This window comes from Aythya marila (assembly GCF_965140915.1).
Source record: "Aythya marila genome assembly, chromosome: 8".
NCBI classification, from domain to species: Eukaryota; Metazoa; Chordata; class Aves; order Anseriformes; family Anatidae; genus Aythya; species Aythya marila.
This window is the reverse complement of record NC_139049.1, coordinates 31,326,718-31,353,396: the sequence shown is the minus strand read 5'-3', so window position 1 is coordinate 31,353,396 and position 26,679 is coordinate 31,326,718. Positions and strand designations below refer to the sequence as shown.

Genomic DNA, 26,679 nt, shown 5'->3' with positions numbered 1-26,679 from the left:
CAGCTCCTCTGCAGCTTGCAAGAGACAAACGTGAGCAGCAGCTGGAGCGCCCACCCACACAAGTGTCTTAAAAACAAGCAGCCAGAATATTGCTATATTCTAATTCCTCTTCCCGGAGCACAGCAAGCACATGATTAATGTGACAAACAGCCCTGAATAATGCGCAATATTGTTTTATGTGCACGGTCTGCAGCTACGAGATACCCGGAGCTGGAGGAACACGAGCACATCTTAATCACCTGCCATCCTCTACAGGTTATGGAGTGAGTTAACTATGCCAAATGCACCCAAGAGCTGGCAAAAATGCTGAAGACTGGACTCAGCCACGTGAGTGAGATGGATTTTCTCAAGCTTTTCAGGGTCAGCTCTGTTTATGCATTTCAGCTCTGGGAAATGCGATGATCTGTACCTGTCAGGCTCTGGTTTGTTTTATTTAGCTGGAGTGAAAAGTAAGCACTTAAGCAAGTGCTGGCAAAATGTCTGAAGCTGAACCCAACCCAAATTGACTTCTCGTGCGCAGTTTTTCCCAGAAATGCATAAATGACTCAGTAGCTGAGTCCCTTTGGCTGCAGGAGGTCCTAGGGAATACGGCCGAGCAGCCTGCAGTTGGCTGGCACAGAGCTCGTGCCATCTTTAGCACGCAGAAGTAATCCAGCCTCTCGTTCTGGGCAGCCAGGCAGCTTTTCTGTGCGAGCTGCTTTGCTCCTAAAACAGCAGTTTAAATCTAGAAAAATCCATAAGGGAAGCTGGATCCTCCAGGAGGAGCTGGAAGTGGGGTGATGCAAACCCCAGAGCACGGCGCGTGCCCTTTCCCTGTTGGAAGCAGTCTCCTGCTGCAAGGTATTGGAGTGGTTCTCAGTGAGTGCAATTAAAAACATCTTACTGACAGTGACGTTATTAACACACCCCTGATGAGACCACGGTGTGTCCTCCAGCTGGGGGAGATGGTTTCTGAGTGCCTGGGAGTGCCGCCACCGTGCTGAAACACCTGGGCAGGGCAGGAGCCAAAGCCTCGCATCTTGGGCTGCTCCCTTCACCTCTGCTTTCCTGCAGGGGCTCTCCTGGGGTGCCAGCTGGCTGCTCCTCGAGGTGAGACCGACATAAAACAAGTCAGCGTCCCAAGGCTGAGCAACCCAAATTTGCAGAGATCCTCCAGGACCCCTAGCGGAGGCGGGGACGTTGTTTGCAGTCTGGCGACCAGAAATATGCAGAATCCGACAGGGAAGCATCAACTGCTCAGCAAACACTTCCCAGCTGGTGCTCAGGGGTCTTCAAGGACTGGTGTCTGAATGCCAGGGCACGTGGCTGAGTCCTCTGCCTGCGAGATTGGGGTCTCCTGGGGGCACCTGCAGGAGAAATATAAAGGAAATGTGTGTGACCACCGCAGCGAGTGAAGGAAACGCTCGGGAGCCTCGGTGGCACATTACAATGCTGCCCGTGTTGCAGCGAGCTTGCAGCCCAGCCGTGCTCCTCCTGCTGCATCCTGCTTTCAGCCGGGGACAGAGGAGGAAAAAAAAACATGTCCTTGGCAGAACCCATACCAAAGCACGCCGTGGGCATAGACTGAGAGGAGAAAAGGAGCAGCAGGTTGGAAAATTAGGAATAACACCCAAATTGGCATTATAAAATCCATCCTAAATGCATTCGTTTGTATGATGATTGCAGTTTTCAGAGGAAATCTCTGAGGAAAGCTCTGCTGTTCACTGAACCCGTCCTTGCTCTCAGCACCAGTCTGCTTGGGGTCGGAAAGCAGTGACCACGCCGAGGGGGTTGTGCTCTGCCATCCCCTGGCTCAGTCCCCACCCCGTACCACAGTCCCTGGCCTGCCAAAATGTGCCCCAGGAGAAAATCGATTGGGGTGCGCTCCCAAACTGAGGGGCTCAGCGGAACCGCCTGGCTGGGAGGTGAAAAAATACATAAAATTGGCTCACGCTCCATAAAACAGCACCCGTATTTCGTGTTCTTTGGAAACACTTAAATCTTGTTCTTGGACGTGGCCTTGGAGAGCATCCAGCTCCCGAAGGGAGAGCCAGACGGGCCCAAGGAGAACGACCTGATGGGGACACGGCGCGGCCCTCGCTGCATGACCCATGGCAGCAAGGCCCTCACCAGCATTTGGGATCGGAACGGGGAGTGAGACTGGGACAGCAACCAGAAACATCCCTTCATCAGCATGGACAGCGTCCAAATCCCCCTCACCAGAGCTGCGTGTTAAGCAGATCCCCAAATCTTTCTATTGACCATACGAAACTCCTCTTTTCCACCGACGTAACTCCAGGCATTGGTTCGTTGGGTTCTTTTTTTGGGGGTGAAAAATGGTCTGTGCACAACAGAGGGGATGCTAAATGGGGCTCGGTGCTTCTCCACAGCGTGAGTAGCGCGTAACAGTGGCATGCCTGGCATTTCACATTTTCGTGGCATTCATTTCTGTTGTAACAGCTCCGGAGGAAGCCGTGCTCAGAAAGCAAAAAGGGAGGGATGGGGGATGCGAGGGGTGCTCGCCCGGCTGGCCGTACCCAGGGACTTCCTCGTGGGTTAAAGCCCTGCTGTGTTGTGTGCTGGGGCTGCCCTGGGGAGGGGAACAAACTGGGGAGGGGAACAACTCCGCTCCCCGATCCCTCTCCTTTCCTCCTGCTCTTTCTCCTTTAGCACAGGCTGTTCAGCATTCAGCAGAGCGGCCAAGATATTGATTTTTTTTGGCTCATTAATTCAGGCTCTGCGAAAACGAGAAAGTCCTGCGCTGGGGTGGCTGGGACGGAGCCCACGGGCAGCAGCTTTGGGGCATGGGGTGATTGTGGCTGGGAACGCTGTCCTGTGGTGGGATAGGGTTATCGGGGGGGACAAGGGTGGGCTGGGACCCGTGGGACCCCTCAGTGGCGTCAGCAGCTCTGTCAGTGGTGATGCCACAGCCGGCGTGACTCAGAGCCGGGGGTGGAGAGGGAGCAGCAGCCCTATTTTGAGCAGCAGCCTGCTGGGGAGGATCAGTGCCCCCGGCCGCTCTGCCCCAGAGCTGCGGGGGATCCCCTCGGTGCTGCAGAGCAGCCCCAAACGGGGCCTCTCCGCGTCACAGCCACCAGAGGAGCAGCTCTGCTGACGGACACGATGCCAGCGTGTGTACAAACACGCACACAAACACACACAGAAGGGGACACTGTGGCCACAGGCTCGGGCTGGCCTCCAGCGCATCGCCGTGATGGGTGACGGTGACCTGCAAATTGCCTCGTGTCTCCTGCACCTCCGGTCCTCCTGCCCTGGATGCCCACCAGAATCGGATTAGTGCTCTGCTCCAGAGAAAGCCCTGCTGGCTGCGGGCATCCTTCTGTTTCATGCGTGAAATACCTGCCTGTAGATATTGCTCCAGGCTCTGTGCAGTGAGCCAAACGCACCGCGGGTCTGGGGCTGCCCCTTCCCAAAGGAAATCACAGCCACACACCTCGGCCCTGCGTGCAAACCAGGAGGAAGCCCTTGCCTCGTCTTAGCTGTTTTCTGAGTAGCTTTTCTGTGTATTTATAGTTAAGCACAACCTCAGCAGAGCCATCAAGACAAAAATCACATTTTTCAGGAAAGAAATCCTGGGGAAAATCCTCCGGCACTGCCCCATCCCCTGGACACGGGGTTCGCTCAGGGCTCTGCCATCGCAGGTGGGGTGACACCTCACCCATCCCACAGCTCCGGCCAACCTCTAAGCCACATGCACTGACCGTCCTGAGGCCAACAGAGATTTCCTCTTCTTCACCACTGGAACTGGCTAAAAGGCACCCGGACAGGAGGAGCAGAGCACTCAGAGGAGATCTTGCCTTGCGTTAGCAGGGCCGAAGGACATGCCGAGAGCAGATCTTCTGTTTTCCAGGTTTGCTGTTGCAGTGTGTCCCCTGGCTGAACTCTAAATGTTGTCACACATGGGATAATCAGAGTTCAGCAAAGATAAATGATTGTGGTGGACACGATTACGCCCTGGGTACTGCACCAAATCCCACAGGCTGGTGCTGATACCTCACATTCAAAACAGCGTTCATGCGCCCTGCTACGGGTTAAGGGGAGCAAAGTACAAGAATAAAGTAACAGAAAAGTCCTTGCAGTAGCCCAAGTGGAAATACAGATGCAACATATGTAAAAAGCAAGCTGCAAAAACAAACCCCTGCATTGTGTGGTTGTCCTTGTGTGTGTTTGTGCCAGAAGGAAGTGGTTACAAGTACATGTAAAAGCAATGCTGAGACAGAAGGACAAGGAGGTCGGGGCTGTGGCACCACTGACCTCGCTGCAGGGCATATTTCTGCAGTTTTCTCTGAGTTGGTTGCTGTCACCGCTCTGCTTTGTGTCCTCGAGAAAGTCACTTTGTCTTCCCCCTGTCTCCTCCAAGTCCTTCTGGATGGACAAAGTGTAGAAAGTAGGAAAGTTCTTGAGGCAAAGACTCTGAGGATATTAAATATTGTGGGGCTCTAGGCTTAGTCCTCTTGCAGTATACATTAACAGTAATCAGCTTTATATATTTGTAGTGGAGGAGAAAGGAAATACAGTGCTCGTGTCATTCTGCAGATCAGAACTCAGTCCTGTGTCCTCAGACAAATGTGAGGAAGCCCTGGCTTTAGGGGCTCTGGGGCAGGAAAACATCAGATCCCAAAAGGATGCAGGGCCAAGAGTGTCTCCTCTGGCTGAGTCCTTATCCAGTCCTGTCCAAAAAGGAAAACAGACGTTTAAGAGAGAAAATACAAACCTCAGACTGCTCGAATTTTTACGGTTTTGTTGCTCTGAGCCAGAGCTGGAAGTTTAGTCCCACGCGTGGCAATTTTGTACAACCTGGGTTTTTTTGTTTGTTTGCTCGCTTGTTTTGTAAGATGTGAAGGTGTAAGATGGAAAGGTGTGAGATGAAAAGGTGTAAGATGTGAAGGTGTAAGATGCTGTAGCATTGCTTAGCCTGGAAAGGAGGAGCCACCAAAAAGGGCAGTCTGTTTTGGACCGAGAGGTTTAAACGCCAACATTTCTGCGGCCCTGCTATTAATTACTGCTGGCTTCATACAAGTGTAGTCATTCTCCAGACATATGGCTGCTATTTGTTTGGTAGTTGTGGATGGCATATAAAATACCTTTTTTAAAGGATAAGTGTATAAAAATAAACGAAGCTCATTAATCACCGCAAGGACGGCTGGAACAGCAAATCCTATCGTTCATCAAAGGAATTATTCAGCTGGTCAAGAAGCACAATTTTGCTGTTAAACACCTGAATATTTCGCATAGTCCCAATGCAAGTGTACTTAGTGCTTTTCAAAACCTAGATAATACTTGCTCCATTTTGCCTAAAGATGGGAATTGAGCTCAGTTTTCTCCTCTTCTTCTGTGTGTTGAATGTGGGAGCCACCAGCAAAAGCCCCTGCTCCCATCAGAAGACCGTCGGAGGAAATGTGTCAGCAGGTAGGTAAATGGTGGTTAATTAAGCTGATGACTATAAATGAATTACTGGATAGCTGCTGCTTTAGCCCACGAGAGGGCATTGCTTCCTGGGAGCCAGCTGGCTGCCTGCAAAGCTGGAAGAAAATTGTCTTTTTAATTAGAAATTGCATGAGTTCACTCTCTTTTGACTTTTTTTTTTTTTTAAATCTCTGTTGCTTTTACATCAAAATGCAAACAGTGGTCTTTAAAAGCCAGCTCACTTAAGAGAAAAACAGACACCTTTACACTAATTTGGGAAAAATAAGCCCTAACAAAAACTTGAAAAACCAGATCAGGATTCTTGCCATTGTCAGAAGCCTGAAAACTTACGTCTGTAAGGAAAACTGCTGCCAGAAATGCAGTGGGAGCGCACCTGGGGTGAAAAGACCCATTTTCCCCCAAGCTAGGCAGAAAACCAGAGCCACACAGCCCTGTGCCTGCTCTGTCCCCATCCCTCCCTGCCAATGGGGACACCAAACGAGGTGGCAGGGGGACACCGTCCTGCTGCGGGATGCCCACAGGTGTGTGTCGGGTGATGGTTTTTGGGTGCAGAGCCCTTTTTTTGGGCTGTGTTGTTTCTGGCCCCAGTGCGGGTGACACCTCCCTGCCTGCAGAGGGGCTGACACCGTGCCCAGACCCAGCTCTGCCAGGAGAATCAGGGCTTGGCTGCGCTGGGAAGGCGTCAAAGCCAGCTCGGCTGTGGGAATTAGAGGACAGGACGGCCTTCCCTGGAACCGTCACCTCTGCCAGACTGCGGGGCTGCAGCTCAGGGGATGCTCTCTGCACCAAATCCCTGCTGATAGCACAGCAGCTTCCCCAGTGTCGGTCTCAGAAAGCCACAGCCACGATGGGGCCGCAGTTCGCTCCTTCCCCAGTGCCTCCTTCAGGCCCTTTGCAGGGTGAAGGCAGCTGCTTGCATCCCCCTCGATCCTCACAGAAATCATCCGGGAACAAACCCCAAACTGAACGTGATCTAACAAGCATTGCCACAGGCTTCCAGGCCTGCGTTCGGATTTCCACCAGCACCTTCCCCTGCCAACAAACAACGATTTTCAGGCCACGGGGGCACCGGGCAAGCCCTGACAGCCCAGCACAGCCCAGCTCCTGCCTCCGCAGCGGCACTGGGGGAACTGGAGGGACCGGGTTTGGTGGCGCAACTGCTTGCAGGGCTGGAGGAGGCCCTGGCTCTGTATCAGGGTGTTATCAGGGGCGTCCCGGCACGGAGCCGGGCTGTGGTACCGTGGTTGGTGCCTCCTGGCACTATGTCCCCGTGGAGGTTGCTAGCCAGGGCCTGGTGCCATAGACATGGAGTATTTTTGGGGTTCTATGGGTTCGCTCAGCCCCCGTTCTGGTCTCTCAGAGTGAGGGCACTGAGCTTGGTAAAACGCCAAAGAATTGCCAAAATTTGTCTGTGAAGTGCTTGGGGCTGCTGTGCCACCCCAAACCCCGCTGTCACCGTCCTGCTGCTGGGGACAGCAGGAGCCGGGCTGTATGAACCCCCCCATACACCACAGCACTCCGACAGCCCCTCACCGCCCCCAAAACAAGAGAAAAGCCTCATTTTTAACACAAAAAACGTTTATTTCCGACAGCCCCAAACCGCGTGGCAGCACCGGCAGCACCGGGCACCCCCCAGCGCGCAGCCCCCGGCCCCAGCCCCGGCCTCTCCGGGGCGCTGCGGGACCGGACCGGGGCCTCTCGGAGCCTCCGGGGGCCTCCTCCGGGATCCTCCGGGATCCTCCCGGATCCTCCCCGGGGCCTCCCGGGGCCGGGCCGGGCGGGGCGAGCGCGGGCGGAGCGGGGCGGAGGAGGCGGAGCGCGGGGCCCGGCCGCCCGCCCGCTCCGGTCGCCCCTGGAGACGGGCGGAGGGGCCGGAAGGACGGACGGACCGGGGGACGGACAGACGGACAGGCAGACCGAGGGACAGACGGACCGAGGGACAGACCGACGGTGGGTCGGGGGCTGGAGCCGTGCCCGGGGCGGTGGCGGCGCAGGGCAGCGGGTGGGCCCGGCCTCGGGTGGGCCCGGAGCGCCTGGAGCGCAGTTTGTAGCTTTTTTTTTTTTTTTTTTTTTTTTAATTTATTTATTTATTTTGCCGCTTTTTGCTGCTTTTTGTGTTTTTTTCCTTTTTCCTTTTTTTTTTTTTTTTTTTTTTTTTTCCCGTCCCCATTGACGCTTTGCCCGCCGCGTGCCGGCCCCGCTGGGGGCTGCAGGATGTAAATTGGAAATTCTGCCCCCACGCTGCGAGATTCGCTCGGTTTGGGGCAAAAAAAGGGGAAATGCGCCCTGCCCGCCCGGCGTGGCTGTACAAACCCTGGCGTCGCCTGCACAGCCTCGCCCCACCAGCCACATGTGCTCGGCAGGAGGGCGATGGTGAGACTGGGACCAGCACCGGGACTGGGACCAGCACCGGGACCAGCACTGGGAAACGGGGCCAGGACGGGGCCGTCCCCATGGCCCAGGGGCTGCAGTGGGACCGGGGTGACCAGGAGGTCCTAGTGAATGGCACGGTTTGGGTAGAGCCGTGTGTTGCGTTGGGTTGGGTGCCCCCCGTCAGGCTGCTCGCCGGCACTTCGAGAGAAAATTGTGTGAGTAAATGCGGAGTACCGGGTGGCTGTAGTGGTGTTTTGTGCCTCTGCTGTGCCACTGAATGGGATTAAGGGATTAGCACGCGGTTAATGACTTCTCAATCCCGTGCTTCATCCTCGCGCCGGGTGCGTTGCGGTAACTCGGGGTGTCTTTGATCGAGTGCTGAAGTGGGAAATAAATTCAAAAAGGGAGCGCCCAGAGAGGGCTGAGCCGTGCTGTAAGGCTGGCTGCTGTGATCGCACAGCTGAGGGGACCACCCTTGCTTGCTAACGAAGCACTCATTAACACTGATGTTAACTATGTTAACATCATAACGAAGACATCGAGGGACCCCAGACAGCAGTCGCTGCTGATCGGCATCACCACCAGCATCCTGACCCCTCACCAGCACTGTGTTTTAGCACAGCCACCGCGTTTCAGACACCGCTGCCGTTTCCAATCTCTCCCCGTGGCTACGTAACAACTCTTTTATGAACGCTCGAAGTTCATTTCGCAGGCTGCCTGCCTCCAAATACTCGGAATACTTGAGCCCAGCTCACAAGAAGTTCCTACACAGCGACGTGGGCGACGCGGGCTCCACAATACCTCCGGCTGTTCCCGAGGCCCTCAGCCCGCCGGGGACACAGCGAGCGCCACGGCCCTTCCGGGTGGGAGCGAGCTTTCCTCCCAAAACGCATCGTCTGGTGACGAGGCTCGCTGCAAAAGCAAGTTCAGACCTCTCCAGGAGCCCGCGGGGCAGCCCCGTAAATCCCCACCGTGGGCTGCATCGCTTCGTCCCCCCACCAGGGCAAGGATCTCAGCACGAGCCATGCCGTCAGGGGCAGAACGAGGGGCTTCCGAAGCAGTTTTAATTAGCACCGAAGCTTGCCCCGATAATATTGGCCAGATTATTTAGCAGCGTGCTTCGAAGGCTTGTATTGCTGCAAATAGGTTGTCTCCCAGCAAGGAGCGGGGCTCGTGTTCCAGCACAGAAAATCCCTTATCTCGCCGAGATAGGAATCGGTAGTAAAACTTTCACTGGCTGTAACGAAAGCAGCAGGCGAGCTCCCCGGATCTGGGAAGTAGCTGTGGGCTTGCCGGTTCTTGGGAAACTGCAGCTGCAGATGTTGGGTGGCTCTCGGGATTTGCCCGGAGTTAATCGCTGCTGGAATCGTGCGGCTGTGCTCCGCGTTTTGTGCTCGCACACGCTGAGAGTCCGGGTTCCCAACCCGAGCACCGGCGCTGCGTTTGCCACGGTGCTCTCCTCTGAAATCTGTTGAGGATTATAGGAGGGAGGGAGAAGAGCAAATCCTGAAGGCATGAGCAAAAGATTTCTGCTCTGTGTTCTCTAAGGATTAATGAGAAGGAGCAGGAGTGACAGCAGTCCTCGAAGCTACGCTGGAATTCTCTGCGGGGTTTTCTGGAGGCAGGTAAAAGTAGGGGTTAGCAGAGGAAAACCCTAAATATGGACAATTGGGTAGTGTGGCAGGCTGTGAGAGGACAGATTCAGACAGTTGCCTGCCGAATAAATCAGCAGGGTGTGGGTAATGCCACTAAACCCCATTTACTGCCTCGCCTGTCGTGCCTCCTCCAGCATACCCCTGTGCAAGCAGAGCTTCCAGGTAAGCATTGGTCAGGGGCTGGACCCCAGCCCCAGCCCATGGCACTGTCCCCAGCCCATGGCACTGTCCCCAGCCCGTGGCACCGTCCCCAGCCTCGTGCACGTGGGCCCAGGGCTGGCTTCACGCTGGGGATTTCGGAGCGGGGCGGGCAGGGTGTGAGCAGGGCGTTCTCCTCGGAAGCAGTGGGTGTCGTTCGGAAGGGAAGGTGTGGGCAGGGGATGGGGAAACCTGTTGTTGGAGTCTGGCTTGCAGAGCAGGACCTGCTGCGGCGGCCCTGGGTGGGTTGGAAAAGCCTCACGGGCAGCAGCTCCAGCCCCAAGGAAGGGTGTAAGAGCTGGGAGGGATCACCCAGTGACTGCAGCAGCGCCTGCAGCGTTTCTGAAGCGCAGAGCCTCGCTGTAAGGAAGAAACCCCTCGGCCCGTGGTCACTGCAACGCTTCTGCTGCTTTTCCCTGCTTCGTGTCCCTGCAAAGCTGCAAAGCTTTCACAGCACCAACTGTGTGCGTTATTACACGTGGGTATTGGACAGAAACAAAGTGATTTTAGTTGTTTAAAGCTTCAGTTTTAAATTGGTTATAACGTGGGAAATCTGGCTGCAGCAGGCCCGCTCCTGAGCTGCCTGTCCCTCGTGGGACGTGTTTGGATTTCTGTCCTGCCCTCTCAGCTCTCTGTGCTTCAGCTTCCCCGATCGTGGTGCAGTCTGCACGTCTGAGGAGTTTGATGTGTCTGCGTATGCCTTTTAAGCTAATAAAAGAGGAAAAGGCTCTTTGCAAGGCCATCAATCACTTCAGTGAGCAGCCGGCGTACTTCCAGAAGAAAATCTCCTTTCTGGTTTTAAAAATAAAATCAGACCAACACAGGAGGCGTTGACACCTGATTTTTTTTTTTCTGTGCTGCCACTTTAGAGTGCAAGAAGTTCTGCCCAGGGTGGTTTACTCCAGCTTGTGTTAGGGGAATGAGGTTCTCCTGAAGGAGCCCTTGCAGCACTGCTGTGCCTTCAAACGTGCTCTCTGTGTGTGGGGATGGGGCTGCCCCCTCCTCGAAACTCTTAGAGAGTTTCAGACTCGGGCAAGTATGGTTTAGGCAGGCTAATGCATCACGAGAGGAGGTAAGATTGTGTTTGTGTATAGGTTTGGTTTAGTGCCGAGCTTGTAAAAACCTCTCGGGCATCTAGCAGCCTGGAAATCACCAAAAAAACACAGAGTTTGCTGTGCCCTCTCCCTTCGGCTGTCCCGAACCTCCGCGGGCACAGCGCTGCTGCAGGCCGTGCCTGAGGGGCACGTAAACCAACATTAGGTGTGGGTTTAGAGCCAGGTACTGGTGATGCAGAAGCCCAGAGGGCATTGATTTCTGAATCAAATAATGAGAAGAGAATCCGTGATTTAAACCACTGGGAAAGGTGTTGAGGTGTTGGCCTCAGCGCTGCAGAGGGAAGTTGAGCGAGCGCGATGGCAAGGTTGTAGGATCAAGCCAAAGGACTCGGGTGTTTGGGTCTCTGCTCGAGCCGGGATGAGCAGAAGGCAGCTCTGGAAGCCTTGGTTTGTGTCGCTGTGAGATTGGGGGGATTTGCCCTGAAAGCGGGCCTGGTGCCGCTGCAGCCAGTGCTGGGCACCCAGCCTGCCTCCTGCTCATCCCACTGCACGCACGTTCGAGCTGCTTCTGGAGCCAAAACTTCCTCATTTCAGATGGATTTTTTAGGTGGGCAGAAGCCTCCTCCTTTGGCTTCGCTGCAAAGCAAAAGCTCGTTGCCATTAAAAGCTCGTTTTGTGCCACGCAGCCGTCCGTATGTGTGCAGGCTGGGTGCTGGGTGCTTCGTGTCCTCGCTGTGCGTGAGCAGCACGGGCTCAGGGCTGGGATAACAACTCCTGCAGCTGGGCAGCCTCCCTCTGGATGCTGTCAGTGGTGATCCTGGCTCCTGCCGGGCCCTGGTTAATGAGTTATTGGTGTCCCGGCTTCTTCCTCAGCCTGAAGGCAGCCGGGGCGGGTGGTCGGCGGCTGGCACGGTGCGGGCTCTGCAGGGACGCAGGGCTGTATAAATTTGCATTGTAAATGCCAGGGGAGGTGAATGTGATGATCACAGCCAGGGCCAGAGGCCTCCTGCTGGCTGCACAGCCTGAAGGTGTGCTGCACGCCCCCGGGGTCTCAAAGCTGAGAGCAGAACCAAGGCAAGGAGACTAAAAAAGCAGCCTGGACTCGTGAGAGAAGGCCCTGCTCTTGCTGTCACAGCAGGTGGGTCGCCTTGGCATCACCTCTCCCACCCCAGCATCTTACGGCAGGGAACGGCGCCTGGAGCAGGAGTTTTGTGCTTTTCAGGTTGGCCAAACTGCGGGAGCGTGGTGCTGCTGCGCTGCGAGGCTGGCACGGGGCTCCTGCAGTGGAGGAGCACCACCCGCGGGTCTGCGTTCATTTTTCTGTGATACAGAGCAAGGTTTGCGACCAGTGCTGCGTTAATCTCGTTTCTTGTAATCCTGTAGTCAAGTGTGCCTGTTAATTTACTTATTTTCCCCAGCGTGGTGGCAGTGAGAATGTGCTGGCTCCCCGCACGGCTGGCAGGGGGCACGGAGCTGGGTGGAGGGAAGGCTTGAGGGAGATGTTTTGGGAGGCCTGGCTCAAAATGCTGCTGTCCTTGCGACTAGAAATAAACCCCAGGTGCTCTTTCCTCTTTGCTTCAGCTTTCCTGCACTCCTTACAGTTGTTTTTCTCTGTTTCAGGTTCGCTGCACAAATAAAATCCAAGCCAGGCGGACAAGCACCGGGGCTGCCTATGTAGGTGAGTGTCCGGCACACACACGCTCCTTTCTTCCATTGCAGAACACCAAGCAGCACAGCAAGGCCCAAACCCCTGTGATTTCATTTAATTCTGGAGCAAAACCATCACAAAACGCTCAGGCTCTTTGCAGAGGGCTGCGTCAGTTAGCCAGGGGTGGCACAGAGCCCTCCATAACTTCAGTACTTGAAGTGCGTTCCTAATTATCGCTTTCCTACTCATTTCCTCCTAATTCTCCCTTTTCTCAAAGGAAACACTCGGATATCCTGCAGCCAAGCACCTCGCGTGCTGCTGTGCACCCCTTTGGTGGCTTTGACCCGGGAGCCTTGGAGCTCTCCGCAGAGCATCTCCCACCCAGCCCTCCTTTATCTCTCTTTCAGACTGAAGAATTCGCTCAAGGTCACGTAAAACCTGCGGCCGGGCTGCATCTCGTGACTCCCTCCCCGTCTGGAGCTTTGACCGCGGGCCGTTCCTGCTTTACATGCCGTAAGACCAGCTGCTTTTGGTACAGCCCACGTCTCTCTGCACGTTTCTGTAGATGGTTTTTGTCTTTTTCTGTTGTGCACAAGCGGGGCAGCGCTGCGCGGGGAGGAGCAGCTCCCATCCCGGGGGAAGCTGCGCCCCCGTTTGGCAGGGAGCAGGTTGCCTTTCCTCAGGGCATCGGGCTGGTGACTTGAAAAAAACACTTCTCAGATGTCTTCCAAAGAAACCTGGATCTGGAAGTGAGTTTTCATGGCTCTAATTTACACTGAAGACATAAAAAGGCCAGGCAGTAAAAACACAGAGGAAAATGAAAGCAGGTTTTTCCACTGCTCCTTTCCCAAGAAGTAAATTGGGCTTGTCAGAATCACGTGCTGGGAGGCTGGGTTTGAAATCCAGCGTAGCCGGAGCCCAGCCTCAGTCAGGGCTGTACTGGGCTAACTGGTGGAAAGCAGTTGGACTGGAGAGGGAACAAGTCCTTAACGGAGAGCCCAGGTGGCCAAATCCGTGTGAAGATCTTGGCGGCTGTCAATTTTTCATTTCGGATTATTGGGGGTTGCTGTGCGTGTTAGAAAGAGCTGCAGGTGAAAGGAGAGTTTGTGGTTGCTGTGCATTTCTTGTTAAAAAAGCGATTTAGAAATCGCTCAGGAGCAGGTCTTGGTGCAAGACCCCAGGGCTTGCACCAAGGGAGCTGTGCTCAGGGCAGCACCGTGCACAAACGTCCCTGCGCCCTCTCCGTGCAGGCAGAAGGGTCAGAAACCATCTCCAGGCCACGCTGGGTTTTGCCCCTTACGCTGCTGTGTGAGGAGGGCAGGGTTCGGCTGTGTTCCCACTCACCCAGCGCTGTTTCCTGCTGTGTCTGGCAGAAGGAGGAGGCTCAGCAGCTGCCTTCCCCTCCGCCAGGCGTCTCGCCCTGCTTTCCACTGGGTGTCAGTGCGGCCCCACACAGGGCTGAGCTCCTCTCTGTCCGTCCGTCCCTCTGTCTGTCCCTCGGGCAGCCCCAGGGGCAGGGTGCTGAAGGTGCTGTTCCCCCCTGCCGAGCTGGAGGAGTGCTGGACACCTCCCCTCCTTCGGGTGCTCTCTATTTAGGGCTGCACCCAGGACAGCGGGGTCCCCCCCATGGGTGGCTTCCGTAGCGTGGCTTTTGGAGCTGTGGATGGGACGAGCAGCGCTGCCCAGGAGGCAGGCAGGGAAATGCTGAAGGTGTCAGCAGGCTGACGGATGGGGGAAGCTGTTCTCCCTCCTCTCCCTCCTCACCACGTTGTGCACCACGCTCGGTGCCCGTCCTGGCTTCCAGCTCCTGATGCAAGCCGTGCTGTGCCCTCAGTGCCTGGGGCTGGAGAGGGGTGAGCAAAATCGCTGAGCACGGAGGTAGGAGCGAGCTCTGGCCTTTTATTCCTGTTAGCACTGTGGAGGTAAGAGGAGAGGGGCGGCTGGATGTGGATTTTCCTGCTGTTTTCTTACTGAGAGGGCGCCCAGGAGGGCGGTGTGGGGGTAAGGTCCCCGCAGAGGGCTGTGGGGTGGCTCTGTAGGCAGCTGGGGCTGCTGGAGTCCTCGCCTTGGTGGGGATGTGCGAGAGGCACCCGGCTCCAGCTTGCAGAAAAGCCTCCAAAGCACCCACGGGCAGGACCCCACCGTGCAGGGCTGGTGCTGTGGCAGGCCCGTGGCTGGCCGCAGGAGGGCTGTGAGCACCTTGTGCGCCTCTGCACGCCGCCTTTCTTATCACAGCCCCTCCAGGTGTGGTTTAATCTGCCTGGCTGACCTGCAGTTTTGAGTTACCCGGCTTAAAAGCTGTTTTCCTTCCCCAGGAGCAGTAAGGGGACACCCGCCTGAGCCCCGTGCAGCTGCTGTGCCCAAGCTGCCTTTACGTAACGCGGGGCCAGGTAATCACAGCGAGCTCAGCAGGGCCAGCGCTCGGAGCCGGGGGAGCACGAGGCACAAATTGGGCTTTAATTTGCCTTCATGCCCAGCTGGGGACCTGCCGGGCCGTTGTGCTGAGTACCTGCTGCATCCTGACCTCCTCGCTGACCGCCTGCGCGGAGAGGTAGGGCAGAGCCTTACAAGCAGGGTGCTTGGAGGCAGGAGAGGCAGCTCCACCTGCTCCTGGCCATTTCTGGTCTCACTTAGTAAAAAAGAAAAAAAAATGCTGCTGGTGGGCATCCCTCCCCTGTAATAACTTCGTCCTACACCCTCACTGCGTGCTCAGGAGAGCTTGTAGCATTTCTGCACATCTGGTGCCCAGGGCTGTGTCCCTTTGGAGGGGATTATGGACTGTAAAAGTGTTCTCCAGGACAGCTAATGCCGTCCTTTCACGATGGAGGAGTGGGAGAAGCAGTAACAAACAGAGGAGGGTTGGGGACTGCTGGCAGAGGGCACGAGGTGACCCCGAGCGCACGGCAGCTGTGCCATGGTGCGTGGTGAGCTGGGATCCGGAGCTGAGTCCTGCTGGGGGTGCTGGCTCCTGCAGCAGAAGCTGATTGCTGATCTTGCAGCCATCCGGCAGCACCTTTCTGCTCCTGCAGGCTCCTCGTATTCAGAAGGGGAAATCAAAGCTGCCCGGGGTGCTGAGGGCTCGGGGAAGCAGCTCGGGAGCTGACCCAGTTGTTGGCAGATCTCTGCAGGAGGGGTTCGGTAACCCTAGGAGGGCCGTCAGGGCAACGCCGCTTCTGTTTGCGCGAGGAGGAGATGCAGCACGCTGATTTTCTAATGTTACATGGTTTTGAAACATCTCATTTGCTAATGCAGCCGGGAAAATAAGCACGGCAGCTTTGGGAACGAGGCCGTTCCTTCAGGGAGGGGGCACTCGGTGACAGAGGCTCTGTGCTGGGGGCGCGGGGAGCAGGGGCAGCACAAACCCTACAGCTGCCAGCAAAACGGGAGCTTTTAGTCCTGGCTTTTAGGTCTGTGGTGACGGGTTTTAACCCTGTGTTTTTACAACTGAAATGCCAGGGGGGCACTGCTCAGAAAAAAATAGCGGGGGCCACGGGGCAGCAGCGGGACCTGCCTGGAGGAACAGCCCCGTGCCTTCTGCTGGTCCTGCCTCTTCCCCTTGCTCTCGGGGGTAAGGAGCTCAGCACCCCTCTCCCTGCCAGCCCTCCTCACGGGCAGGGTCTCTCCCCCAAATTCACACAGCTCTGCTTTGCTTTTCTGTGTGGTGACCCCCGGCGTGCTCCTGCGTTGCGCGCTGCTGCGTCAGCCTGCCTGGCTGGCTGGGCTGCCCGTCACCCACTGCAGTTGGAAAAGGCTCCTGCGTGTGACTCACAGGTCTCCAGGTTAATGTGCCGTGGCTTTTGCCTCGAATTCCTGGGAGCGTTTTCACTTTGATTGCATTTGACAGGTAAGGTGGAACGCGTCCAGCGTGCCCCTCCCTCCCCTTCCCAGTGGCAGACAGGCCCAGCGCCGTCCCCTGTCCCAGCAGGAAGGCGAAGCACCTGGAAATGAACCTGGGTGAGCAGGCTGTGACTGTCCCAGACCGAGGTGTCAGTGTCACTCAGCTTCTCTCCTCCTGCAGCCTGGATCACCCAGCGCCGTGCCTTGCTCGGGCGGCGCAGCGCTGGTGATCCAGCACGCACGGTGCTCACTAAGGACCACATCCCGGTGCTGGGCACGGTCCTGGCAGCAGCACGGCGCTGTGTAGGGCGTAGCTGGCTGTCACTGTGACCTGCTGGTGGTGTGTGCACAGCTCTGGGACACCACACGTCCCCCCTTCACCCCGGAGGCACAGCCGGACTTTGCGCCCTGGCCGGAGCTGCTCGCGGCGCCATCCCCGCCCCGGCGCTGGCTGACTCACGGCGTGGCTGCCTCGCCTCCTGCCTCTCCATGCGGGCTGGAGCAGGCTTGCAGCGCTGCAGGGCGAGCTGCTGCCGTGCAGACAGCCCTGCCTGCCTGCCTGCCTCCTGCTCGGTGGGCGGCGTTGATGCTCCTTGATGCTGGCTGCCTGCGCCCAGGGCCGCTCGCGGTGCGCAGCGCGCTGCCAGCGCGGCCACGTCCCGGCCCCAGCAGCAGCTCTCAGCCTGCAGGGTGCTGAGCAGGGCTCCTGCTGCACCTCCTGGTGCTGCCGCCCCGCGGGCTGAGCGCTGCAAGGAGCCTCCTGCTCCTCTTCCCTTGCTTCTGCTTTGGGGAGCGGGGGGTTCGTGGGGAGAGGGGCAGCCAAAATGCAGGTGTTGACCCGGCTGTGGCAGAGGCACAGCCACCTGCATGGCTGTCCTGCTGCATGCTACCATGATTCAGCTGATTGTTGCCCTGCCCAGGGGCACGGGGGGCTCCTCTGCTCACATCCCTGCAGCTTCTCTGCAGCTCTCCCCGGGCAGCTGCAGGCAGGACAGCGGGACGGGCACGCTCAGGGTTGCTGCTGCAAGCGCAGCGCCTTCCTGCAGCCACCTACAGCCTCGTCTGCTGCCGAGCACTTGCTTGGCGCCGTGATCTTTGAACTGGCACGCGTTTAAAGACTCTGAACTTAAAAAAAAAAAAAAAAAAAAAAAAAAAATGCACTTCCCCCGCTTACCCCGGGGTTGGCACTCGGCGTGCGTGCGGCGTTTGAACCGGTTCTGCTCCGCGCCTGCCTCCTCCCGGCTGCACGCAGCAGGAAAGCAGCCAGCAGCACAGGAGGCGGCTGCTCTGCGGCCACAAGGATCAGGGAGATTCGTAAAAGTGTTTTACTGGTTGTTTAGGGACACAGGATTGTCATATAGGGTTGAAATCCCAGCACCAGTGATTGCTGGCCTGCATGTGAGCAGGAGGCATCCCTCGCACTTTGCGATCACCGTGAGCCAGGGCAGCGCCGTGCGGGCAGCCCTCCCGCGTCCTGCCAGCACGGCTGCTCCCAACCCGAGCTCAAGGAGGCTCAGAAGCTGCCCCGTGCCCTGCTGGAGGCTCCCCAGGGGCTGCACGAGGCAGCTGGGAGCTGCGAAGCGTGAAATACCTGTTGGTACGGCCCTCAGTGCCGCACCACGAGCTGCTTAGCCCAAAGTTAATCATCGCAGCCTAGTTAATCATTTAAAGATGTCTTTAATGGATACGAAGTTGTTTTCTCCAAGTCAGCCGACGCTGTCACGGCCTCCCCACACTCTCTTTTTGGCGGATAACCTGCTTCTTGCCTGCTCGGCTGAGCCCCGGGTGCAAGCTGCCTGCCGGGGGGCTTTGGGCAGGCAGCAGGGTTCCTGCCTTGGGAACCCCTGGGCTTGGGCTGCAAGGGGCTCTCGGGGGCTCGGGGCAGCAGCTGGGGCTGCTCTGCTGTCATCTCAGAGCCACGGAGGCCACCGGGCCGGTGCTTTGCCTTCTTACCCAGAGCAGGAAAGTCCCAGGGCTGCTCTTTTATTTTTTTTTGCCTGCACGGCCATATGGGAGCAGACGGCAGCTGGCAGTGTTTCTGTGAACTTTGCCTGTTGTTCTGTGTGTGCGTGGTGGTTTTTTTTTTCCCTCGGCTGTGTCACAAAGCTGCTGCAGGCCTGGAACAGCCCAAGCAGATGGGGCAGGGCAGGGGACCCGCTGGGGTGGCGGTGGCAGCATCCTACAGGAGGGCTCCATGCAGTTTTCCTGGGGATTTAGCTAGCTGACACGCAGCTGGCAGCTCCCATCGTGTAAAATAAGAAAAAAACACTTTTTTCAGTGTGTTGCTGTTGCCTCTTTGTCGGGGTGCAAAGCGCCGGGCCAGCTCCTGGGCAAATAACCCTCCGTCTTTCCAACAGAGCGCCTCCGGATCCCTGAAGATGTCTGGCAAAACGGCGAGCACCACCAACAACATCGCTCAGGCCCGCAGGACCGTCCAGCAGCTGAGAATAGAAGCCTCGATAGAGCGGATAAAGGTGGGGGCACGTCCTGCTTCACCCCTCCTTTCCTCCTGTTTTGCCCTCGGAGTGCTGTGCGTGGGGGCACGCTGTTTGTTTGTTTGTTTTTTTCCCCATTTGGAGCTTGACCTTTGTGCTGCAGCCCAGGAAATCTGAGCACAGCTCAGTCTTGGGGCCGCTCTGAGAGGTGGCCTCGGGTACTTTGGTGTTTCCTGGGCTTGCAAAATGGACCGAAGCAAAACGTGAATGCAGGTCAAAAGGGAAAAAAACAAAAAACAACCAAAAAACAGGTGTAAGCTTCCAGTTTGATGTGTTGTGTTCCTTTGGGGATTTTGCTACATCCTTCCAATGGCTGCAGGTTGCATCTGCACCTTTGTGTCACCGAAAGGAAGGTCACTGAAACGGCTTTTCTGTAACTCAAGGCACAAAAGAAGCCCGGCTCTTTTCCCAGCTGGAAGGGATGGGATACTGGGTACGTTGCTAACATTGCCTGGACAGATGTTGTCTGTTTGGCTTCTCGAATTATTGCCCAGCCCCTCGTGGAGGCCAGCAGCACAAAGCCCCGGGTGCACGCAGCAAAGGTGCCGTGTCCATGCTGGCTGCGGGGCGGCGTTACGCAAGGAGGGACCGCGTGCAGCATTGTAGAAAGTGTTAGTCATCTCAGGACACCTCTGTTTGTTCTCCCCAGCTTTACAGGTGATAAGTTCCTTATTACAAAGCTGCTGGATATTTCGAACCCCTCCTGTTTGTTTATGGTTTTCAGCAGGAGCTGCATAGAAGCTGAGCAGCACTTTCACCTGCTGCCGCAAGCTAGCCCCAGGAGGAGCATGGCACCGGGATTCATCTTCTTCTTCTCCCTGCAGATAAAGCTGGCCCCAGCGTGACACCCAGGGCAGTCTGCCTTTCGCAGGAAACAGGGTCTGGGCCCAAACAGCGTGTTGAATGCCCAGCATCAATCTGTTTGTGCACAGGGCTTTTCCCCAGTGGGCAGCTCGTCTCACTAATTGCGGGGAAATCCGTGGCCATTTCATGTTTCTTTTTTTCTGTCTTCCGCAGGTGTCAAAGGCGTCGGCAGACCTAATGCTCTATTGCGAAGAGCATGCCAAGAAAGATCCGTTGCTAATGGGCATTCCTGCCTCTGAGAACCCCTTCAAGGACAAGAAGACGTGCGTGTTGTTATAGGAGCGCCCGCGCTACCGCCGCTCTGCGACGCGGGGCGAGGCGCAGGCAGATGTATAGACAAATAACCCGTAAGGTACCTGCTAGTAACTCTTCCTTTTCCACGTGTATAAATGGTTTCTTAAGCTTTCTAAAGCATTTCCTCTCTTCCCGGTCTTCATTAGGAAGCAGGTCTCAAACAGATTTAATTGCCCTCTGGGCCGGCGGGCGCGGGGCTGGCTGCGCCGTGAGAGCCGCCCGTGTGCCCGGGGAGCTGCTCGGCTCCGGCCCCGCTCCCGAGTTCCACAAACACCACCAAAGTTGCCTGGCTTTGCCGACAGAACAGGGACAGATTGGGAATCCCAATTAACCATCGTTTGTTTCAGTTTTTTAGACCGTGCGTGCACGCAGGGCGGGCAGCGCTGCCTGCCTGGGGAGCGCACAGCCGTGCCCTCGTGCACATGCACACGTCCAAGTGCATTATTTAGCAACAGCTGCCTTGAAAACCATTGTAGCAACTGCTGGCGAGCTCCAGCGACTCATGCCTACATCTCTGTTATGCCTCTTTCTCTTGATGGGTTTGTAAGTGCGAAACCTGAAGTGTCAGGAGTCAGGTGTCTGAGGGGTTTTTCGTAGCTCCTCAAGAGGAGTTGAAAAAGCAGAGTTCTCAGCTTCAGTTCTGCTCGATTCTGCTTTTCTGCTTTCTCTAATTAAACCTCTGTGTTGGTATTCAAAAAAGCTGTCAAAAGAATCAAAGGCTGCAAGCTCACGTTTCCCTGGCTTTGTGGCTGAGGTAGAGGTATGGTTCTGTCACTCCAAGCCTCGTCTGTGTTTTGCACAGGGATTCAGAATTTGGCTCTCTTTTAAATTCCTTTTTAGAGGGGGAAAAAAATGCCAAATTGTCTCAAGATTGTGGTTATGCAAATATAATTGGGGAGCCTTTCCATCAAGTACGTGATTTTATATATATACATAATAAAAACCTCCTTGTGTGTGTGTGTGTGTATAAACTTTAATAGAATATTTATACAAACATTGCATATTAACAGAAAACTTCGAGGGGATTTGTACCAATCCCGACTTCAGCAGGCTCCCGATGCTCTTTGCCTTTCCCTGTAGCCGGTGGTTGGGAGGCTGAAGTCCTGATCTGCCATAACCGTGCATTTCTGTAACCACGTCTACAGAACTTATTAACCACTTGTAATTTACTGTCTTACATTGCCTATTTGTCATTTCTATATTAAATTATATACGCACTGTTGATAATACATTGAGAAATGATATCTTTGTTTAACGAGCCTCTTTAACCCACAGCTCTAAATCCGAACGCGGGGCTGGCAGTGAGGGAGCCGTACTGCTCCTTCTCTGCTCACCTTCAAATTATTTTTACAACTATTTTTCTAGTGACAATTTCACAACAATGACGTAGATCCACGCTGAGTTTTTTTTACTCTCATTTTATAAGGCACCTAGCTGAGAACAGCCCTTGGCTGTGGGTGGGTGGAAAGGGCCACGGGGAACCAGGGGGCCTGAGCAGCTCGGGGGCGAGGGGAGGCTGCCCGCGGGGTGTTCTGCCAGCCTGTTGGAGCTGTGTGGACACAAGGATGGCTTCAATGCCGTGCTTTTTCCCTGAACTGTTCCACAGAGCCACGTGGGGGCTGCTGGCCGGGGGTGCCTCTGCCTATGGGAAATCCATCGTGTCCTACAGACCTGTTCCCTACAAGGTGCATTTTTCTGCTGCTTCATACAATTTTGAACTCTTTGCAGCTCTGGGGCGAAGATTTATCCCAGTATCTCCTTCGTTCTTGCTTCCACGTTGGAAGATGGTGTGGTCACAGACGTGGGATTAGGAACGCTGCAGGTTTTCCTCCAGGTGCTTCTCAGTTCAGGCAGCCCACCCAAGGGTGTCAGCTCGCCCAGCAGCACGCGGGTGGCAGCTTCTGGCAATGTGCTTTATGGCTGCTCAGGTACTTTCTGTGCTTGTACCTGCACTACACGGGGGGGGTGTGGCCGCACACCCGTCTCCGCTTGTAACTTTGCTCCTTTGCTATAAATACTCCATGAAACAACAGGAGTTGTACAGCTCTGAAGAAACACGGACTCGTAATCAGTAAAATGAAAAAGGAGAAACGAAACCAGTGCCATGGGCAGCAGCCGGGGGGTTCTGGCGGGGCAGGATGGGGCAGGGCCCTGCCTCGGGGTGCTCCCACCTCCAGGCCCTGATGCCAGGAGGCCCCACTGCCACCCCAGTGTGTGCTGGTGTCCTGCCCCACAGACCAAGCAGCCCCTCAGGTGGCTTTGTTTTCCTCTGTACTTCTCGTCGAGGCACTTTGGTTTGGAGGCAAAGGCCCGATGTTTGTTACAAGCCCAGAAAAGGAGGCTTTGGGAGCAAAAAGCCTTTAGTTTTACGCGTGTGTGTCTATAAATACATATAAATATGTACATATAGGGGGGGTCTTTCAGGAGCTGTCTGTTACTGGGTTTATGGAAGTGGGGCCTGAACCACCCCCTGCTATGGGGCTGGCCCCAAGCAGCAGCCCCAGCTTGTCCTGAAAGGCAGGCCCGGCGCTGTACCCCCAGGTATCTTTGGCCCCACCTCCAGCTTTTTCCCCCATTCCCAAATTTGTGCTTCCCAAGCACCACGCAGCGGGAGGGGGCTGTGTGAACACGCACACACGTTGGCTTTAAAAGTGCTGACGCCGGCCACGTGCTGTAAAAACAAAGCTAAAAAAAAAAACAAACGAACTCAGAAAGCTCCCGTTCGGTGTGGCGGCGGTGCCTCAGCACAACCCGAGCTGTCCCCAGCGCCTGGACCAGGGAGAAAATAATGAAAAAATAATGAAAAATAATGTAGGGTCGGTGTCCCAGCCCCCCCAGCCGGGGCTGCAGAAAGCAGGGCATCTCGGCAGGCAGGATGTAGGTCAGCGGTGTCCCCGGAGCCTCCCACCTTGGCCTGGGGCAGAGCGTGGGCGCTGCTGTGCCGGCACGGTGCCGCCGCCAGCTGCCCAGCTCCTTTGGGGCCAGGATTGGGGATTTCTGCCCCGCGGAGCTCGGCTTTGTGTGGTGTGCGACAAGAAGAAGGAAAGCAGCTGCTGGCGGGGCCCTGCCTGGCCGCGGAGAGGCTCGGGGAACGAAGCCAGCAGGGAAGAAAGGGGCGCAGCTGGCGGGGCGTGCTGCACCGCGCCGGGGGCTCAGCACATGAAGGGTTCCTGCAGAAAGGAGCCGAGTTCCCCCAATTTTCCAGAAGACTCAACCCCCCCCGCGGGGCTTTCAGGGCGTCCCTAAACGCTTCCTGGTGTTCAAACTATGCTTTTAAGTGGCGGGGTGGAAGAAAAATAGCTACCATTTCCTGCAGAGCGCCGGCTGCTTTTTCGGTGGCTGGTTTGGGGCGGGGTGCGGCAGGAGCCCAGGTGCCGTTCCGGGACCCGTGCACCAGGACCAGGACCCGCCGAGCGAGCCAAGGAAGGCAACACAACAGCACAGAGGATCCGAGAGTCAACTTTATTCCAAAAAAAAAAATAAAACACAAAAAAAAAAAAACAAAAAAAAAGAAGAAAAAAACACCCCAGAACAAAGCATTATCCACTTTCCAACACCGCCAGTAGGGCAGCTCTCAGCAGCCTCCTGTTAAGAGGTGGCGTCGGCCAGGACCAGCTGCTGCAGGGGTGCCTGCTTCAGAGACCGCAGGGTATAAATAACTTTTTTTTTTTTTTTAAAGTCAATATCATAAAATAACTTACTATATACCTTAGCATTAAAAACTCGAGACTGAACATCCCAGAAACACGCTAAAAATCGGCTGCAAAGCGTTCCGATCAACCGCCGAGCTCCTCGCGGAGTCGAGCCACAACCTGCGAGCGAGTCGCACTTCAGGGAACCTCGAGGGGCGTTCGGCAGCGTCCTCGCTCCTGGGGCAGGCTCCGGCTCCTCCCAGCCTCCTTCCCTTCGCTTCCCGGGCCGCGTCGCTCGTCCTCCATCCATCCCACGCAGCTCAACCCCTCGATATTATTTTTAAATCCTTTTTTTTTTTTTTCTTTTTTTCTTTTTTTGGACGATTTTTTTTTTTGTTTTTTTTTTAAAACCTTTATCCCCCCCCCCCCTCCCCTTCCCCTGCTGCGTCCTCGCACGAGGGCAGGGGGGATTTTTTTTTTTCCTTCCTGAGCTAAGCGCCAACGCACGGAAAGCATCCCACCGACCCCGGTGCAGCGCTGTCACCGCTCGGGGAGGTTGATGACCGGCACCCACTGGTCGGCGTAGCGCCGCTCCCGGCAGAAACACATGAGCTGACTCAGCGCCGGGTCCTTCCACTGGGACGCGTGGGGGTTCTGGAACGAGAAGAGGGGTCAGCACGGGGAATTAAAACCCTAAATCCGGGTGCAAACAGCGGGAAGGTCCCGGGGACCCAGGTTTTGCTTCACCCCCGTCCTCACCGTGACCAGGACGCAGTGGAGGTCGGTGGGGGGCTCGGTGGCGGTGTGGGGCAGCAGGAGCTGCGCCAGGCGGGCCGGGTTGCTGACCCGCAGGATGTTGATGTCGTTCTCGCAGCAGAAAGCCTGGATGAGGGTGAAGTGGATCTGCAGCGCCGCGTCCTCCGCTTCCTCCTCGTCCGCCGCCAGCAGGCACAGCACCACGTTGTCCGGGTCCCTGCGGGGGCACCGGGAGGGGTCACCGGGAACACTGGGGGGTCACCGGGGGGGTTACCGGAGGGGAAGGGGGTCACCGGGAGGGGTCACCGGAGCACCAAGGGGGGGTTATCGGGGTCACCGTGGGGGTCACCAGGAGCACTGGGGGGGGGGTGGGGGGGGGTGTCACCGGGAATAGCGGGGGCTGGGGGGTCCCCGGGGGGCAGCACTCACACGTTGAGCAGTTTGGCCGCCTCGTAGACGCCCAGGGTGAGGCTCCGCTGGCTCAGCGCCTTGCTCAGCACCTCCTCCAGCGCGTCCCCCGCCTGCTCCATCCTGCGGGAGGGCACAAGGCGTTGGGGAGCACCGGGGGGAGCACCGGGAGACCCCGACCCCCCCCCCCCAATCCCCCGGTCCCGGTGCCGGTGCCGGTCCCGGTGCCGGTCCCTACCTGCCGGCCGTGCGGTGCTCGCCAGGCAGCCCCTCCAGAGTCATAGTGCGGCAGCAGGGCAGGGCAGCGCCGCCGCCAGCCCCGGGGCCGCTCCCGGGCCCGATTACGGATCCGGATTCGGATCCCGGTCCTAATCCGGATCCCAATCCGGATCCCGATCCCGGTGCCGGCCCCGTCCCCGCTCGCCCCGCGCCGCCGCCGCCTCTGCGGACAAAGGCTCCCCGCGGGCGTTGTCCTGCCCCGCGCCGCCCTCATTTGCATGCCCCCGCGCCATTGGGCCATGCAAATGAGGCCACGCCCCCTCCCCCCCCCTCCCGGCCTTTCGCCTTTTATCCCCCGAGCGCACCCCGCGAGGCTGCCACGGGAACCGGAGGGGGCGCCGCCGCTGATTGGATGAGGGGAGAAAGGGGGCGTGGTTTGGGGGAGGGGGCGGGGTCTGTATGGAAAGGGGCGGGGCTTGCGGCGCGCCATCCCCGGCAGGGCGCCGCGGGCTCCCCCCCCGGCTGCTGGGTCCCAGCGGGTCCGGGTGCTCCCCGGAGCCTTCCTCCTGCTCCTGCTCCTCCTCCTCCTGCTCCTCCTCCTGCTCCTGCTCCTGCTCCTGCTCCTGCTTACTCCTAGGTGCCCATTTCCCAAAGCACTGCCTGGGTTTGGCTCAGGAGCTGGGCCCGTGACCCCAGCACATGGCTGGGGGATGCTCAGTTTTGGGATATGCTCAGCTTTAGGATATGCTCAGCTCTGGGATATGCTCATCTTTAGGATATGCTCCTCTCTGGGATATGCTCAGCTCAGGGGTATGCTCAGTTTTGGGATATGCTCCTCTCTGGGCAATGCTCAGCTTTGGGTGATACTCAGCTTTAGGATATGCTCCTCTCTGGGATATGCTCAGTTTTGGGATATTCTCAGCTCTGGGATATGCTCAGTTTTGGGAGATGCTCAGCTTTAGGATATGCTCCTCTGGGATATGCTCAGCTCTAGGATATGCTCAGCTCTGGGATATGCTCATCTTTAGGATATGCTCTTCTCTGGGATATGCTCATCTTTAGGATATGCTCCTCTCTGGGATACGCTCAGCACCAGGTGATGCTGAGCACCGGGCACGCTGCCTGCCATCACCTCACCCCCCTCTCAGAGCACCCTTTCCTTCTGGAAGGGCTCTGTGCAGCCAAACACAAATCCCTGGGTGCAGACACTGCCAAACAAACCCCTTTGGGGATCTCCAGGAGGGTGCCCGAAGGTCGTCCCCGGCCGATCCCGCTGCCCCACGGCGCTGCCCGGCCCCCGAGAAGCGCTCAGGTGGGGGCGGCAGATGGCAGGGCCCCGGCGCAACAGGTGGGAGCTTTGTTCGGTGGCCTCCCAATTAAATCCGCTTCATTTGCCCCATCTCTCATGGCAACCGGAGCCCCCGATCTGTCTGGGAGGGAGCCGACCAGCAGCCGGGGCCGGTTCGGGGTCTTGCCGGGTATCGGCGGTGCCCTGGGCCGTGTCTCCAGCCTCCTGCTGGCCCTGGGGAGCTCTGGTGGTGCAGGATGATCGAGGAGGGGTCTCCTCGGGGTCCTGTGCCCGTGCCTGATGCACCGTGCTGCAGGAGGAGGTGCTGCGCCAGCACGGGGTGGGTGTCCTGCACGTCAGAGCACCGAGTTGTTTAAGGTTTTTATTAAATTCCCCAAAACTTAACCAGCAGCCGTGGTGGGATGCGCGCAGCCGCTCGGCACCAGGCCTGCAGGGAAGGCCGAGGCCGGCAGGTGAATAACCCGGCATAGCCAGGCAGGGACGAGAAAATCAGGCCGGTTCGCTCACAG

The 26,679-nt window shown here is 56.9% G+C and overlaps 2 protein-coding genes across 4 annotated transcripts; one reads left to right on the top strand and one right to left on the bottom strand.

Annotated features, from left to right (window-relative positions):
• The first annotated feature begins 7,249 nt into the window (after nt 1-7,249).
• On the top strand, nt 7,250-21,075 carry GNG12 (G protein subunit gamma 12). 3 transcript variants are annotated; one of them, XM_082766693.1, is made up of 5 exons: nt 7,250-7,377; nt 12,329-12,386; nt 12,764-12,782; nt 18,551-18,667; nt 19,706-21,075. In XM_082766693.1, exons 4-5 carry the CDS (start codon nt 18,572-18,574, stop codon nt 19,829-19,831), a joined length of 222 nt encoding a protein of 73 aa, XP_082622819.1. In that variant the 5' UTR covers nt 7,250-7,377; nt 12,329-12,386; nt 12,764-12,782; nt 18,551-18,571; the 3' UTR covers nt 19,832-21,075. The 3 variants fall into 3 exon arrangements, with proteins under 3 accessions (XP_082622819.1, XP_082622817.1, XP_082622818.1); XM_082766691.1 differs by having other exon boundaries at nt 12,764-12,869; XM_082766692.1 differs by having other exon boundaries at nt 12,764-12,888.
• Nucleotides 21,076-23,314: 2,239 nt separating this feature from the next.
• GADD45A (growth arrest and DNA damage inducible alpha) lies at nt 23,315-25,070 on the bottom strand. Its single transcript, XM_082765812.1, has 4 exons — nt 24,881-25,070; nt 24,664-24,765; nt 24,238-24,451; nt 23,315-24,132 (listed from the first exon to the last, which is right to left on the bottom strand). Exons 1-4 carry the CDS (start codon nt 24,922-24,924, stop codon nt 24,019-24,021), a joined length of 474 nt encoding a protein of 157 aa, XP_082621938.1. The 5' UTR covers nt 24,925-25,070; the 3' UTR covers nt 23,315-24,018.
• Between the last annotated feature and the right edge of the window lie 1,609 nt (nt 25,071-26,679).

Bases quoted from the DNA above. Each gene is read 5' to 3' on its own strand.
- GNG12 (XM_082766693.1), top strand. From the start codon at position 18,572: ATGTCTGGCAAAACGGCGAGCACCACCAACAACATCGCTCAGGCCCGC. The intron at 18,668-19,705 runs GTGGGGGCACGT...TGTCTTCCGCAG, and splicing joins CCTCGATAGAGCGGATAAAG to GTGTCAAAGGCGTCGGCAGA.
- GADD45A (XM_082765812.1), bottom strand. From the start codon at position 24,924: ATGACTCTGGAGGGGCTGCCTGGCGAGCACCGCACGGCCGGCAG. The intron at 24,766-24,880 runs GTAGGGACCGGC...GCCCTCCCGCAG, and splicing joins GAGCACCGCACGGCCGGCAG to GATGGAGCAGGCGGGGGACG. The intron at 24,133-24,237 runs GTGAGGACGGGG...TTCTCGTTCCAG, and splicing joins TCCACTGCGTCCTGGTCACG to AACCCCCACGCGTCCCAGTG.